This window comes from Acomys minous, assembly GCF_964271855.1.
Source record: "Acomys minous genome assembly, chromosome: 4".
NCBI classification, from domain to species: Eukaryota; Metazoa; Chordata; class Mammalia; order Rodentia; family Muridae; genus Acomys; species Acomys minous.
The window spans coordinates 124,132,197-124,148,493 of record NC_140486.1 but is presented as its reverse complement, the minus strand read 5'-3'; the positions used below and the strand labels follow the sequence as shown (position 1 = coordinate 124,148,493).

The window sequence follows — 16,297 nt, the reverse complement described above, 5'->3', positions numbered from 1 at the left end:
TAATTCCCACTGGGATAGATTTTACTTAGGAGTTTCAACTTAGGATTCTGAAATTCCCTCCAAAATTATCCAAATGATAAATGCCAGGGGTGAGGGGTGCAGGTGGTGGTCGTATAGAATGTCGGTATAGAATCCCCATCAGGGGCCTTTTCAATCAAAGCATATCATGTAGGATCTCGACTTGTGAGCATCGTATTGTAAGAACAAAAGGCTGCAGAAGGTTTTTCACATTTGAGGGGAACACAGGGGACGGTGACTCTCCCCAGTAAGAAAAAGTACCCTTACGGTGACATGTGCAGTAAATGGATATTCAGGAGAGTAAACCGATGGACAACATGACTTTCAAAACTGAGTACCCAGGGGTTATCTGCGACACAGGCTTTGAAAGGTCCATTCAGATGTATGCTTCGCTTAAAAGAAAACCCAAGTCTTCCTTCTTGCTAAAGTCAGTTCCTCCACAAGGTTCCTGCACAGCACCGTGAGCTGAGTGAGCCTGGGTTGATGGCTATAGCCTTTGCTGAGCCTCTGCAAGGGGCGAGAGGCACACAGAAGCTCTGCATACTTGCTCTGAGTGCAGAAAGGCAGCTTGGGTAGCTTTTAACAGTACATTTCCCAGCCTCACAAGGTGAAAGATTGAGTAGTATTTCATTGCAGGGAGGGTGGAGAAGAACCCCAGTAGGTGATGTAATTTCAGGTGTATAAATATAAGTGATGTCTCAAAATGAGCCGTGGAATCCTCAGGGTTTCTGGTTCTTTTATAATTAAGCCTGGAGTGCTCCATTGTTTTGATTGACACCATATTGGTGCTCTTAAGAATGTGATTTGGATTTTAATTTCAGGGCTATTAAGGGCCTTTACTTCTGCCTCCTGTTAACTACAGATTTAATTAATGCATTAGCAAGACTGAAAAAGAGCAAAGGAAAGATGAGGGCCCACACGTACTTGGCTACACTGTGAGGGATTTGCCTTCCTATTCTTGCTTCCTAACCTTTTCTAGTCTCCTAAGCTAAAAGCAATCTCTCCCAGGCCTGCTAAAGTCCAGAAAAGGAGAACAAATTAAACCAAGGCTGCAAGGGTTCCTAGATGAAACCTGCTGAAGTGGTAAGAGCCCTGTGGGCCAGAAGGCTTAATTCTGAGAAGTTAGGTTTCTTCACTCGGGCCATGACGGAGATGAACGGGGACCTCCAAAGAGTGGGAGCCAAGAAAGAGTTCTCTTTAGGACAGATAATAGCGACCGATAATACCTTTTCCAGTAAGAAAAGGTAGCCTTGTTATGACGTATGTGGCCGATGAATATACATGAGGTTAAAATGACAGACAGTTAATCTGTTAAGAGAGGCACAGAGTAGGCCACTGAAGGATGTTAGGGCTTGTCTTGTGAGGTCTACACCTTCGAGAACATGGGAGTCCCACTTGTCACTGCTGTCTCTGATTAACCAGTCAGCGAATCCCAGGTAGCAATTCTTGTGTTCCCATGGGAAGTTCCCCCTGATGCTGGAATGAAATCTGTTTGGATGCCAACAGTCCGCTCCAGAGACATGTCCAGAGGTCATCTGGGCTAACAGCATAAGCCAGGCCAGATGTGAGGAAGGAGATGGGGCCACATCAGAGAATCGCATGGCTCACGGACAAGCCTCCAGTCTATCTTTGGGCGCTAATTACTGCAAAGTTCCCGTTTCCAAGTTAAGCCTGTTAATCATGCAGATCAGGGATGCTACCCCAAGTCAGAGGCAGCCTCGTACAACACTTTATAGCCAAATAAAAGAAGCTTAACTCACTTAATCCATTTTATTTAGAGGAAAATTTGCATCCACACTGATAATTTATGTGCCAAGCTTCAGCCTGATAAAAATAAGAATAGTCAAGTTCAAGTAATTTAATCTGGGAGATGCAGGGCCTGAAATGGAAATAGCACCGTAATTGATTCCTAATTGCGGGCAGCCCAGTGGGTACAGGATTTCTGAAGTTTACTGGGTATTATATATAGTTTATTTAAAATACTGTTGTTTTGGCATTTAATTTTCCACATTTGAAAATACATGTAGGCACAGAACAACCAAACATTCAACACTAATCCTGTGAAATGCCTAAAAAGAAGAAAATGAACAGCCCAGCCTGGTTAACCACTAATATGCCCACATAACTCTTTTCCCTTCCTGTGTGTTAGTCCCATTCCCTTCCCATGCCCCAATGGCACTGCAAACCTAAAGCTACTTTGACTGCCTCAAGTTTGTGCAAAGTGTGTCTGACTGGTAGGAAATCAAAGCAGCTTATGCGGCAAATACTATACTGTATGCACAGTTTCCCCCCTCCCCTCAGTTATAAGGAAGGGGTATAAATATGGTGAAGGAAGTCCAATTTTCCCTGCCTCTCCTTTGTTTGCTGTAAATAATGAGTGATTATGCAGACATGAAAGTCAATGGTGGCACAAGGTTCATTACCCTACTTTGCAGAGGGTGGCGAGGTCTGTGAGCAGCAGGCTGCTGCGAGAGAGTTATTAAGGATGTTGAGATCTCATTGGAATGTGTGCTTTCTATTTGAACAGATGACACAGTGCATGAGCCAGCCGAGCCATCCCGCGGTGAGAACGCGGCACAGACACCAAGGATACCCAGCCGCCTTTTGGCAATCCTACTGTTCCTCCTGGCGATGCTTTTGACATTATAGCACAGTCTCCTCCCGTCGCCTGTCACAGAGAACATAAGGGTCTTGGAACACCAGAGATCCACCTAACTGCTCATCCCAAGAAGGGACTTGTTATTGGTTTTTGGCAGATGTCAGACTTTTGTTTTCTTTCCTTCAGCCTGATTTCTAAGCAACAACCTGGGGTTGTTGGGGGCTAAACCTAGTTGCTGCCTCTTTCGCACCCCACCCCCACCCCACCCCTAGTCCTTGTCCTTGACTTCTCTCACCCCCTTACAAATTAAATGGACTCTAGAATGAAAATGCCAAATTGTCGTAGTGACACCAGTGGATCTTCGCCTCCTGTGCAATTCCCCTCTAGAGCTCATCTCTGTAAGCTCAGGGTGTCGACAGAATACAGACAGGAAGTGTAGTGGGAGGTGCTGCCAGCAATGACCAGGCCCAAGAGGGCGTTCCCCCCCCTCCTCTAAAATACGTATGCCTTCTCATTCAGGGTGGTACGGCGATTGTGTGGAGCAGCACTCTGTTGGCATGTCAGGTCCAGAGGGGCGGAACTAAGAACAGACATGATGTTATACCATACATCCTCTAAGAGTGTAGAAGTGAGCAGGCTTCCCAGCGGTCCAGATGCTAGCTTTGGTTTCATCAAAGATGATGTCTTAAGCAATTCTTGCCAGCAAAACTTGGGCTGTGTCGAAGAAGCCGCTTCTCCCAGGAGAGTTGGACGCAGGGATGCTAATAGAGAGCAAGTGTGGATGTCGAGAAGGAATTTTCTGGGGGTGTGAGTGCCTCTTAACTTTTTAGTGACTGGGCAGTGCACACCTGATTTTTTTTTTCCTTTGAATACAGATCACCATGGTGCTACAACTTTTTTTTTTTCTTTTAGGAGCTCAAAGAGGCATTTTTATGAATAAAGTGACCTTCCCCAAGGCTAACAAGCCAGGGTTGATGAGTAGAGAGTGGAATAGCTTTGGCCGCTCCTCTGGGGACGATATGTCTAAAGGAAAGAAAAGTCTGTGGCCAGAGGAGAAGCGACTTACTTGGCTTTGCCGGAGCTCCAGTGTGCTGTGGCCTTTCCCCAACCCCCACCCCGATGCCCACGTTCTGCTCCCGGTCTCCGTGAGCACAGGGGACTCAGACACAAACCCCTGTCACCAGGAGAGTCAGTCAGTCAGCACTGCTTGGGAGGGCTAAAGGGAAATTTGGGATAAAAATTCCAAAGTTCAGAATTAAAAACGTCAAGTGTTGATTTCATAATTCTTTCCCTTTCTGACACAGCCTAGAGCGTAGGGGGAACATGTGTTTATCTGTGGGAGATAGACAGGATGGAGTCCCAAAGACTTTGACAAAATATTTTTTTAAGAATCCACTAGAATAGAAAATACATTATTTAGATATACTTTATGCCGAGAGTGAGTATATATGCTTGTCCTATTTAAACTTGTGAGAAAAAAACGTGGTAACCCTTGATACATTTAGAAACACGGGGGGTTATCTTGTTTCATAGTAGGGTTGGGGCAGAAAGAGAATGAACACAGGATGACCCTGTTTAAAGAACCTTAGTGTGGCCACGGGGGTGGTTCCAGCTGATTCCCGGGAAACACAAGCTGCGGGCTTTCTCCTGATGGGGTGTCAGGAAGTTTAAATCCCAAAGCCTAGACAGGGGAAAATGTCAGACCAATGGAAAGGTGATCTAGCCTATTTTTGCTATTGCACGACATCAATAGAGACCATGCCTTTGTAAACAAGTCAGTAAATGCAATGATCATGTAATGTGGAAGATTGATTGAAAGCATTCCAGTAAAAAAAAAAAATGATTTTTTTATATATTCGTTTTTAAGATGTATATGTAAAAAAAAAAGTTCACATTATAGATGGACCTCACGGATCAGAAATGGCTTAGACGTGTGTGAGTGGTTTCAAAGTAGAAAAGTGTGTGAGTGGAAGGCAGCTGTGAACGGACTGCACCCCAGAGAGTTGGAATGTAAGCTGGGCTTACTTACCTGGTTCCTTTGGAGTGGAGACACTGGAGTCTGCTCTCACCTGAACCGTGTGACTGGAGTTGCCAGCCTCAAAGACATAGTTAGCCCTCTCCCCCACCTCTGAGACTTCTCAGGAGTAACAGAGTCTCGTCACAGAGGGCACCCACCATTTCACTGAAACAGAACTTCAAAGCATTGGATTCCTTTGCCTTTACTCGTGTACTCGACACTCTCAGTAATAGCCAGATGTATTCTTTTCATTAATAGTTACAGGTTTGTGGGTTAGTGGGATTTCAGTAACGGGAGAAAACTCCCTTCTAAGATGGATCAGTAGAACCAAAATAATACTGCATGTACTACAAGCAAGGGAACCAAGTGACCCTGTAATAATTCCAGGTAGTCCTAATGACATTAGCAGTTCTAATGTCACTTTAGAAATGGTGAATTCTGTGGTTCTTCTAGCATTTGTCTCTAACAAATGATGACTTAATTACTCATGGCCCTCTGCCATTGTCTCTCCTTGTCCACCGTGCGGTTAGACCCTCTTACTTCACTGTCCTGCCACCAGTGTCTAAGTTCAAAGACAAAAACGAAAAACGATCCACCCCAGTAGGCAATATGCTTTTCTACCTGTGGCATAATCGTAGCTAATACACTTGTGTGGAGTTTTTCAAGATGATTGGTGTCAGACAGTTTTTGTTTTTTTGGTTTTTTTGTTTTTTTGTTTTTTCTATCTTGTCCAAAAAGCGCTGGTGGCTTTCTATGGTGTTGTTACAATCCTCTGTGGGCTTAGGATGTCGGTGCAGCTTGGTAGCGGGTTTCATTTAAAAACAATCATTCAAAAGCATGTAGGGCACCCCCTGGAGACCCTTAGCCCCAGCTGGTCAGACCCCAGCGACCTTCGCCCCTGGTTGCCAAGGGCTTTGCAACATGATGCAGGGAATAAAGATCTGTCTGTTTAGTGGATACCATGTATCCTTTAATAGACCAGGTAACAGTTCGTGTTAGTTTTAGACTGTTGTTTTGTACTGTACTTTCTTGGGTGGCAGAGGAAAGAAAAGTTAAAATGTTAAAAAAAAAAAAAAAGAAAAGAAAAAAGAAAAAGCCAACAACAAAAAAACAAAAAACTGCGTTCTTTAATTCTGTATTATTAGCAACCTCTGTTGTATATAGTGTTTGATAATAAAGTATTAATTTGATTCTTATGTCTTTTGTAAGTGACAACAATAGACTTTCAGGATATAAAACATGCATTGAGGCTTTGAAACATCCGATGTATACATGGCTGAGAAGTCACAAGTGACTGGAACACTCCCTGCTGGACTCCATTGCCCACTCACTCTTTCAGCCCCATCGGCTTGGGACCGGAAGCAACAGGACTGCTTTGATTGCTCTTTTGTCCTCAGCGGTTTTTCCAGGTGTGATGTCGGAGCTCTGTGGTCCTTCCCTCCACCCCAAGCATGTGGTTTTGAAAAGGTTTAGATAACTTAGAAATGGTTCTGTACTTTGGTTTGGTTTTGTGTTTGTCATTTCCCCGCCACCCCCGACCCTCCCACCCACCCCCACCCCCACCCCCGCTCCCCAGGAAGTCTTGTCGGTATCAAGTGCGGCTCAGAATCAGGATGGTTGCAGGGCAGTCCCTTTAGGAAGGCTCAGTGGGGCTGTTTCCTTCTCTGTGTCTTTGTGAAAGGAAGAGTCAGTACCTGTGGGCTTTCAGGGACTCTGTTTTTCTCCTGTGCCTTAGCAACGGCTGCAGCCATTTTTATTCGTTTCACAAAATTAGAAATACAGTTTTAAGCTCCTTCTTTCCGTTCATCGCTCGCTCGCTCGCTCGCAGAGTTGTGGTCACTGGATTTTCTTTAGAAAACCACGTCCACCAATTCCCCAGTCTGCCCGACTCCTCCCCCACTCCGTCTCTGTCTCTTGCCTTCCTCCCACATTCTGTTTTCCCTCAGAGCCATGAATGGGCAGGTCTGTCTCTGGTTTGGCATCACTGAGTTTTTCCCATGCGTTTGCCCCAGAGCTGCTCCGATGTGAGACAAATCTCCCTACAATGGGCTCACTCCCATTGTTTGTACAGTTTAATAGATGCTGCCATGTTGGAGGTTACCCATGAGTCAAAATCTGTTTTCCATGCTTACTCTTGACACCCCATTGAAGCCACTCACTGTGTGTGCGTCTGGGCGTGAAGTCCAGCTCCACGTGGCCCTGTGCTTGTACTCCCTGCCTTGCAGTCCTTTGCACTTGCTCATCGAGTGCTGTTTTGAAATGCTGACATTATATAAACATCAAAGAAAAAAATGTAAAAAAAAAAATAAGACACACACACGCAAATCCATACGATCTGTATTTGTATATACACGTGTCCGTACAAGTATACCTAAATAAAAATTAATGATTTTCATCATTTTAATTGGATCCCTCTTTCTACTTCTTTCTTCCTCGAATTATGCCTTTATTTCAGGACCTAGTTGCACTCTACTGATTTAAAAAAATAACAAACTTTGTGGACAGAAAAGATAACATGACACATATAGGAGAAGTATAGGAAGGTCAAAGAATACAGAACAAAAAAATGGCCCATCCATTCTGATGAGAAAATGGTGCAATTTCAGCCTTGTCTGTATTTGAGCCTTAAACGAGGCAGCAGACAAGCCTTGCATCTTAAGTGACGTAAGCACATCAGGAGTAAATACATCATATTTTTAGTTTACACCTATGTTTCTATCCCATTAAGAAAAAGGCCAAATAAGCATTTCCTAGCAATCATCTCACACCTCAGAGAAAGCAATAGAAGTAATGATTTCAGTATAGCCCGAACCTCAATTCTCACTATCAAGGAAGAATTAACTGCCACGGTGAATCGCATACTATCTTTAAGACCCAGTTTACCTCTCTGTGTGTGGCAACATTTTAGAAGTGTCTTGTTTCTGTTCTTGGACCTTTTTTCTTTTGCCCCTTGGGCAGTGTAAAGTCCATTTTGCATCTGAGTGATGTTTTTGTCCTTGAGGATGACAGTGATAAAAGTACAGTTAGAAAGTTCCATCTGTGGAGTGGAAACCAGCAAAGACATGATGTAGTAGACACTCCATGTACTTGAAGACTGGCCTTTAAGGACCTGCTACTAATGTTAACCTCACCAAGACATCTTTACTATGATTGCCTGGCAGGGCACCAAACCCTAATAATTTGCCATTACTTTTTTTTCTTTTGCTAACGAAGTGATAGCTGTATCGAATGAAAAACAATGCACATTGCTGGACTGTGTGATGTTTGTACCAGAACAGTGTAATGTTATCATTGCCATTGTCACCATCATCCTCCAAAGCATTGAAGCGACCATGACATTGTTCTCAGTGCTGTACGGAGCAGTCCTCGCAATCTGTACTTTCAAAGCTTGCAGTGTGAGGCAGATCTTACATGAAGCGTAGCAATGATCGTGTATATGTAATAGTATAAAATTCAGGCATTTATACTGTACACAAATAGGTCGATTTTTGAAGTGACTGAAGAAAATTGGAGATTCTAAGATTAGGAAACTCAAAGGAAATCATATAAACAATAGAATGAAGTTAGAAAGGCTATACAAAATTGAAAACTTGGTAAGTGAAAAGTATTGTATGCTCTAAGAGAGATGAAATCATGGGGTTGGTTGCCGTTCACAGTTGCTATAAAGTTGCCGCAAACCTGAGAGAACCCAAGACAATATGAGTGTCACTAAACACATTTTGAATATGTTACAGAAATTTTCATTTCTTTCCCTAAGGATATGGGGACAGTAAAATATGGTGACAGTTTCTGGTTGCACTTTATATAAGCCACATAACTACTCCTGAATGTATCTCTGCATCTATATTAAACAGTTCAGGTTTTCCATGAAGATGAAGGCTACACACACCTCTCTGTGCACACAAATATACATGTACACACACACACACACACACACACACACACACACAAACACACTAAGGGAACAAAGCACAGTATAAAACATGTAAACTGATGGCCAATTTGATAAAAGCTGTGAGTTTCGGATGAGGAGACAGTCCTCAAAAGAGAGTGCTATGCACACTAATGTCAAAGCAAGGTGGGCCATAGATGACTGACCACTGACCGACACTGATCATAGGAACCACACTTATTTTTGGCGGCAAAGCATTTGGAATTTGGGGTCATCTGAGGTGCTGAATATAAAGAGGCACAGAGGGCATTTCATATCTTAGGTTGCCATGTATTTTGTGAATAAAACACAAATCCATATTAGAGTCTCATATCTCATAGGAATAAATTATAAATATAGGTGCTATAAAAATTCAAGTATTTCTGAGAAGTTTTCATTGATCACCACGGTTTCATGGGAACTGTTTGTAAAACAGCTTCTAAGCGATTTCTTGCAAAGCTGCTCCATGTTCAGCTAATAATATCACAACCCTTTAGGAAGGCATTGTAAAACTGCTGTGGAAAGCATTATGTTTTCCCTTTGGAAAAGAGATATTCCAAAAATCATAAATAACTAACCAGGCCAGGATTCTGACAGTTTTTAGTGTGATGTGTTCCACTTTATTAAGATGTTCAGCGGTTAAATGCGTGTGTCTGCCTATGTGTAAGATGGGACTGTTTCTGCTCAGCTCTGAGTGGTAAGGCTTTATTAGCTCTGTCCCTTAGTTAAAATACAGATGATAAGAGAACACGGAAAGAAGAAAACATGGAGCTGCATTGCACAGAAAACAGTCAAAGGCGTCACCAAAGGTTTAGTTAGCATGCTGAAGAGGTGGTTTATCAAGCCAAACTTGTGAGGAATGTAGTACCCAGTTGCGGATCCTAGGCTCACTGTGCAAATGGCATTTCCAGGTAAGTCTCTGATCTTCATGTTCCCAAGCAGAATGCAGGGTTCTTTCCCCCCTTTCTTGTGCAATTTCTAGACTCAACCCTTAGGGCCGAGGAGAAGAAATAGGAATAATGGCCTCATGTTCACTCCGCCTGCCTCAATGTATGGAACAGTTTGGATTTTTTATCACAGGTTGCTGCACTCTTTACAATGGCCTCTGCACACACCCAGAGGGAAGTGTGATTTCATTGCTTGTATAAAATGCCCCCCACCTCCCCCATTCAGTCTAAGCATGTTATGAGTTCTGCCACAATGCTGCCCATGACAACACTGTTGGTACTGAAGCTGAAGGCAGATGAATAAGATGGAGGAGGAAAAAAGGAAGGAAGGAAGGAAGGAAGGAAGGAAAAAAGAAAGAGAAAGAAACGATCCCTGCTAGATTCTTGTTATTTGCTGTGGGTATTATTGTTTATTATTTATTATTCATATATTTGTCTTTACTTGAACAGGAGCTTTTTATACCATCAACCAGAGAAACCTTCCTAACTGCAACACACATAACAGCTATGGGGAAAGGCGGAGCTAAAGCAGGGGCATGGGTAGACCTGACCATTTGGTTTAAAAACAGTACCCAAAGGATGCTGTCAATCAGTGCTAATCAGAAGAATGCGATCTAGTGGGTGGTTCTCAGAGTCAATAATGTGCTTTGAAATGCTCTGGATTTTCATCAGGATTATTCAAGCAAAGAACTTTATGTCACTTGGTAACACAAGGAATGCTTGTCAATCCTGACAAGGACACAAAGGGAGTGGCCAAAAAAAAAAAAATCTCAAAGAGAGATGACAATGGAAGAATAGAACGAAATATTTAAATAGAACAAAATATTTTTGCCTGCTGTTTTGTTTGCAGGTACCAGGCGCTCCCTCAAACTGCACCTGTGTTTTGAAATCTAAGTAGACAACGTAGTTTTCTTTCCTTCACAGCTATGAAACAAGCCCTTACAACAAGAGGAAGAACAAGTTTATTCATATACATCTTTGAAAGTGAATTTTATCATCACTCTTTGTTGTTGTTGTTATTGTTATTTAGAGCTTGTTTTTTTTTTCTTTTGACCCCTTCCATACCCTCCCCCAGCCCCCAGGGAAGGGCTCTGTGATTTGTATAGCAGAACGTGACAAGTGCTTCCTTGAAATATGTGCTCTGCTTTACTACCAGACACGTTTTCTACAGTGGAAAGAACAGGACAATCTGTGTCTTTCTTATATTTTCCCTGAAGACAGTGTGCCAGCCTGAAAGCTGACTCCATTATTTCTCCTGTAGGGAGCCAGCAGTGTTCCTTCTGGAAGATGCAGGTACTTAAAATAGTAATAGGCTTTGTGGTTTATAGAGTATTTCATCCCAAGATCTCAAAGGCATGAAGAAGAAAGTATAAACCAATGGCTCTTTCCAACAGGCTTGGAAGAATTATCTCAAAAGGGGGGATGGATTGCCGTTGTCCCTCCCAGAGGACCAGAGCCCAGCAAGCTGTTTTCCTCAGGTGGCCCCAGGAAAGAAGGAGGGGCAAGTTCCCATAGGACTTGGGCAGGGGCCCATGTCTGTTACTCCCCATTCCTAAGAACTTAAAGACCAAGGCTGAAGGAAAAACAAATGACACGTTTATCCCCTTTTAAAGAAGTTTCCAAAGACCTGCCATCGGGAGAAAGGGGCTGGGCAGCTTTCCAAATGCTTCTTATTTGTGAGTCAGTGGTTTTACCATAAAAGTTTACTCTCCAATGCAACTTTCTTCTCTAATTTCTCAAGTCATTGCATGCCTTTTGGACATATTTAAGCTTCTCTCTAAAATTTGGAGAAAGTTTAATTAATCCTAGGTATCTAGACAGAATCCAGGACTCATGTAGAAATCAACATCTGTGGATGTTCAAGGGTTCTATATAAAATACCGTAGGTTCTTTTAAAAGATAAAACCACAGGCATCACTCTGCATACTGTAAATCATATCTATACTCCTTACAATACCTAACGCCAATGTAAGTGCTCTGTAAATAATTCTGGTGCTGTTTAGGAATAATGACAAGCAAAAAGCCTACATTGTTAGTACAGATGTATTTTCAAACAGTGGTTGGTTGAATTCATAGGTGCCAAACCCAACAATAAGGAAAACCATCTGTAATCTGTCTTGTCACTTCCTTCAGGTGTCATCTCTCTCCTTGCCCCTGCCCCCACATAAACACACCCAGACATTTTTTTTAACATTCTCTAATTTTATGTATTCATAGCAGTTTTTTTTCCCAAGGCATTGTCTGTCTTAAGCAATGTGGCATTTGAAAGGACACCGAGAATCATGTTAGACACATTTGGAATCAGTCTGATAACATCTAAAGCCACAGGGCAAGAATGTGGCGGTTGAAAGAATTCATGCTGAGGGGCTGACCAGCCGCGCATGACAATATTCACATATCTGACCACACTGTCGAGACCTTCCAGAGCCCAGCTGCACAGGGAAACCATCTGCTCTGGCAGAAGCATCATTGGCATTAGGGACCCTTGGTGTCTTTCCTTCAATTATGCTTATTTCCTACCCAGAGAGTGACCCAATGTTACAAGGCTGGGTACAGCCATGATTACAATTAACCTCTTCTGACTGGTGTAGCTGGCTTTACACAAGAACGTGTAACTCTGAGACTGAAGGACTAGAGAGCCACACCTTCAAAAGTCTAACCAGATTCTGCAGAAGTGACCACAACTCTTAGTTTGGGAATCCTTTAAATCCACTCTCTAAGGCTCTGTTGGTTTGGACTTGGAGCTGGCACACATTTCACAGCCTTGGTTTACTCCTGGCTCTGGTTTTGAGGCTATCTCGAATTAAAGTGGCCTGAATTCTGTGTGGTTTCTGTCCTTTCTCTAGTCCCTGTCAGTATTCAACAAAGCAAGTTAATCTCCCTGGTAAGTGACAGCTCTGCCCCTTGTAACTGGCATGGAATCAATTTTTTTTTTAACTTGACTTGAGAGGTGAGGAGAGTCTCAGGAATTCAGGACTAGCAAGCGCATTCATTAGCAAGCTGAATTGGTTTTAGCTGGATTTCGTTAGGCTGTCCTCATCCCTTAGTCTAGCTTGCCCCTGCTTCTCCTCCCTTCATCATCGATCCTGCCCGTGAGACTTATTACCTACTCTGTCTATGAGGAACAGCAGCCTCCTTTACTGAGCTATTCAAAGAAGACACACATACCATGCTCCTCTGGCCCAATTCTGACAGCACCATGGAGAGGGAGAAAAGTGAGATCTCTGGCTATCGACCAAAACCCTCTAAGATGATACAAAGAAACAGAAGACAGACAAGAAGAAAGCGAAAGCATATATAAATGACATAAAGACAACTAGCTATGTACACAGCAGGTAAACATAACTGTCTAGAAGCAGTGTCCCAAACACTCACTCTGTAGACAAACCTGGCTTCTGACACACCTGCCTCTGCCTCCTGAGTGCTGGGAATAAAGGTCTGTGCCACCAGGTTTGCCTAATACACATCTTTTTCTGAGAGACTTCCAAGAGCAAACGTTTAGTTTTCAATCACTGTGGTGTTTTCCAGGCATCTGTCTCAGCTACTCTGTCCTGATCATGAACGTGGGCAAACAAGCCGGAACACACAAAAGTGGGGCTCAAGTGATGGGTGGCAACTCGTGCAGGGACAAGTCTTCGTCCGGCACAAATTTATACTTGTGCTCCCAGGATCATGCTTGCAGTCCTAGAATCCTGATGCCCTAGGTACTTAGACAACTAATTCCACTGGGAAAATCCAAGGAGCCAAGCGGTGTGCTGACGGAGCAGGGGAAGTCAAACATGCCTGTTACTACATCTTGTCTCCCCAGTATCTGTGATACCTGGTTTGGACCTGGAGAAGCACAGAAGTTTAGGGTGAGGAGTTTGAAGCGAGCTCTTTTTAACCTTCTGTATAAAATAAGCATGACTCTGTGTCTGTTGGTCTCTGTCTCTGTCTCTCTGTCTGTCACTCTGTTTCTGTCTGTCTCTCTCTCTGTCTGTCTCTATCTCTCTATATCTGTCTCTCTGTCACTCTATTTCTGTCTGTGTCTGTGTCTCTCTCTGTCTCTCTGTCTCTCTCTCTGTCTCTGTCTTTCTCCCTCTCTCTCTGTCTCTGTCTCTCTCTCTCTCTCTCTCTCTCTCTCTCTCTCTCTCTCTCTCTCTCTCTCTCTCTCTCCCTGAAGAGCATGTTTCTGAGGAAGCTGTGGGGTTTTATCCCATCCTTCCATAGACAGCAAGCCCATTACACTAGAGGGACTTGGAGAGGGAAGTCACAGCAGTTTCTCATCTTAAAATCAAGTTTCACTTTCACAGCATATCATATTCGAATGCTGATTCTGCTATAACACTTTAGTTATTACTTTTTTTTAATGAAAAGAAAAATCTAGAAAGGGGAAATGAAACCTACCATATATGTTTTAGACCCCAGAATCCTCAAAAAGTCTCCTGTTGGGAACTAAATGATATTAAACCACATACATGTACACTGCAATCAGTGACACGTCACCCACCCACAGGGGAAGGGAAGACAAACAGCCCGTAACCGGCCCAGCACCTGTACACTCCACGACGGATGCTAGGCAGTGCTGGGGCTTTAGCGGGAGCCTGACCCAGCCCAGGCAAAGCTCGTAGTCATCTGGAGCTTGTTGACCTGAGTTGGAGAGTTTGTCATCCAGTGCACTTGGAGAAGTCTAATGAAACAGTTGGGAGCTGTGTACTTGCTTGGCATTTCACCCATGGGCAAGCTGGCTGCATAGAGAATTGGCATAAGGGCATAAAGACAAGCAGCAACAGAGCCTCCGTGCTGTCCTGTGGAGGGGAGCAACGCCTTTCTTCCTATGAGTAACTGTGCAGGACCAGGACCGTTGGCATGTCCCTCTTAAGAGGTCATATGAGCAGAATGAGTGAAAACAGAGCAGGTCTGCATCAGGGTCTCTGTATCTCTCTCCTGGCAAAGCCTTGCTTCAGCCCCTCAGTTCCTTAGTACCGTGTTCTTAAACTCAGAGTCACTTTCTCTTTGCAGCAGTGGAATCATTGCCAGGCCACTGTCTGTCTTCTACTTAAGGATTTCATGACATTCTGTCTCTATTAGAGCATAGGCACAGGCACCCTTAAAATAAGTCCTCATTACATGAGTGACACTGAGCAAATCATAGTTCCTTGCAAACAAAATGCTTTATTAAGCAAATATGATGGGCCAAGAAGGTTGTGAAGAAGGTGCAGGGGACGCATGGTGGGGGTGATTAATACTGTGAGAACTTAAGACCTGGCTTTGAATGTTAATGTATAACCCACTGAAGAAATGTGCCATATTGTAAAGGTCACATCTAAGTTGACACAATGAATCCTATAAAACAACACGCTTAATTTTCTTGAAGGTACAGATCTTTTCTATGTGGCTGAATATAAAATAAATAGTGGGAAGTGTCCCTTCTCCCTGGTGATAACCTGTATCTGTTAGCAGAGGGGCACCTTACTAAAGAAAGATCTAATTAGAGTCTTTGAGATGGTCCAACTACCAATGAGGCGAGTGAGGAACACTACCACAAATCAGCTCCGGGATCAGTAGGTGGGAGAACACAGACTAATCCCACAGAACCGGACCACAGAGAACTTTCCTTAATTGGTCCTCTGCTTGGGAACCTGGCGTGCTCCCTATTAACATGTGACATTTCTTAACGAAGGGACATGCGCTATCCACCGGGCTTAGTACTTGCGTTGGTGGTAACTTGTTTCTACACTGCAGAAACCCTCAGGGGGAGTAGGACTTGCTGTGCGGTTTCGAACGCCCTCAACATTTCCCAGCACCCGTTAGCTGTTATGCTGGAAAAGCAACTCATTATCAAGCATAAACGGTGTCTGCAGTGGCGTGGAAGAATCCTAAAGGGGCGCAGGCAAAGGGCAGGGTCTACTGGTGCGCATACGTATTTTCTTCTAGAGGCTCATACCATTTAAACGCTCCTTTTCAACGGTGAGAAGCTTTATGCTGAACGGCGGCGGTGAAGAAACATTTCAAGGCAAGAATTTATGGCACAAAAGACCCTCCCCACTGGGAGGGGACGGCTGTGGGGGAAGTACATTATTCCAATTCCAGTTGGCTGCCGAGGAAGTTTACTGGGTTTTCTTTCACTTCCATGCAAAGCTCTCCATATTGATGGGAGAGCCCATAGTTCAGATAAAGTGGATTAAAAGAACAAGAAGAGAGAGAGAGATGGGTATAATACTTTTTCAGACACTAAAACTGGGATGACTGCCTGGTAGAATAAATAAGTCCAGGAAAAGAGACACTCTTCTTTCAGCTTCAACTTGACGTCAGTAATTGTACAAAACACGAGGAGAATGGTCCCTATTAACCAAAGCAGAGGATTTACCTCGCCTCTGTAGGCTTCTGGATAGATCCATTATAGCACAGGCCCACGATCCCTCTCTTATCTTCCACTGGACACAAAAGCACAATCAAGACAAAGCCAGGGTACACGTGGCTCTTCTTCGCCAGTAAGATCCTCTCTGCTTATCTCTTTTAATTATTATTTATATTTTGCATTGTTTTCAGGTTAAGATAAAATAACATAAAGTAGAAAGGCCACCCTGCATTTCCTGGGCTCTGGTTTCATTAGCCAGATTTCCTTAAAACCTGGGTACTTCAGAGAAGTTTTGCCAAGTGGCTAAATGAAATGCACACAATTGCAAAGTGTTATGAATATTTATGATGGGTTAATGATGGGGTTTTTTTGCATCCATGAATAATAAAGATTTTAACAAGAACAGATAACGAGATGGGGACAAAACAGTGAAGTGGTTAACACA

At 43.4% G+C, this 16,297-nt stretch overlaps 1 protein-coding gene across 3 annotated transcripts in view; it reads left to right on the top strand.

The window, feature by feature from the left end:
* Positions 1-5,824, top strand: part of EFNA5 (ephrin A5) — a 276,214-nt gene extending 270,390 nt beyond the window's left edge. For all 3 annotated transcript variants that reach the window (XM_084780964.1, XM_084780963.1, XM_084780965.1), the window contains one exon: positions 2,546-5,824. In XM_084780964.1, the coding sequence (XP_084637090.1) occupies positions 2,546-2,667 (122 nt within the window). In that variant the 3' untranslated portion in view covers positions 2,668-5,824. The remainder of the gene's footprint in view (positions 1-2,545) is intronic.
* Positions 5,825-16,297: the final 10,473 nt, after the last annotated feature.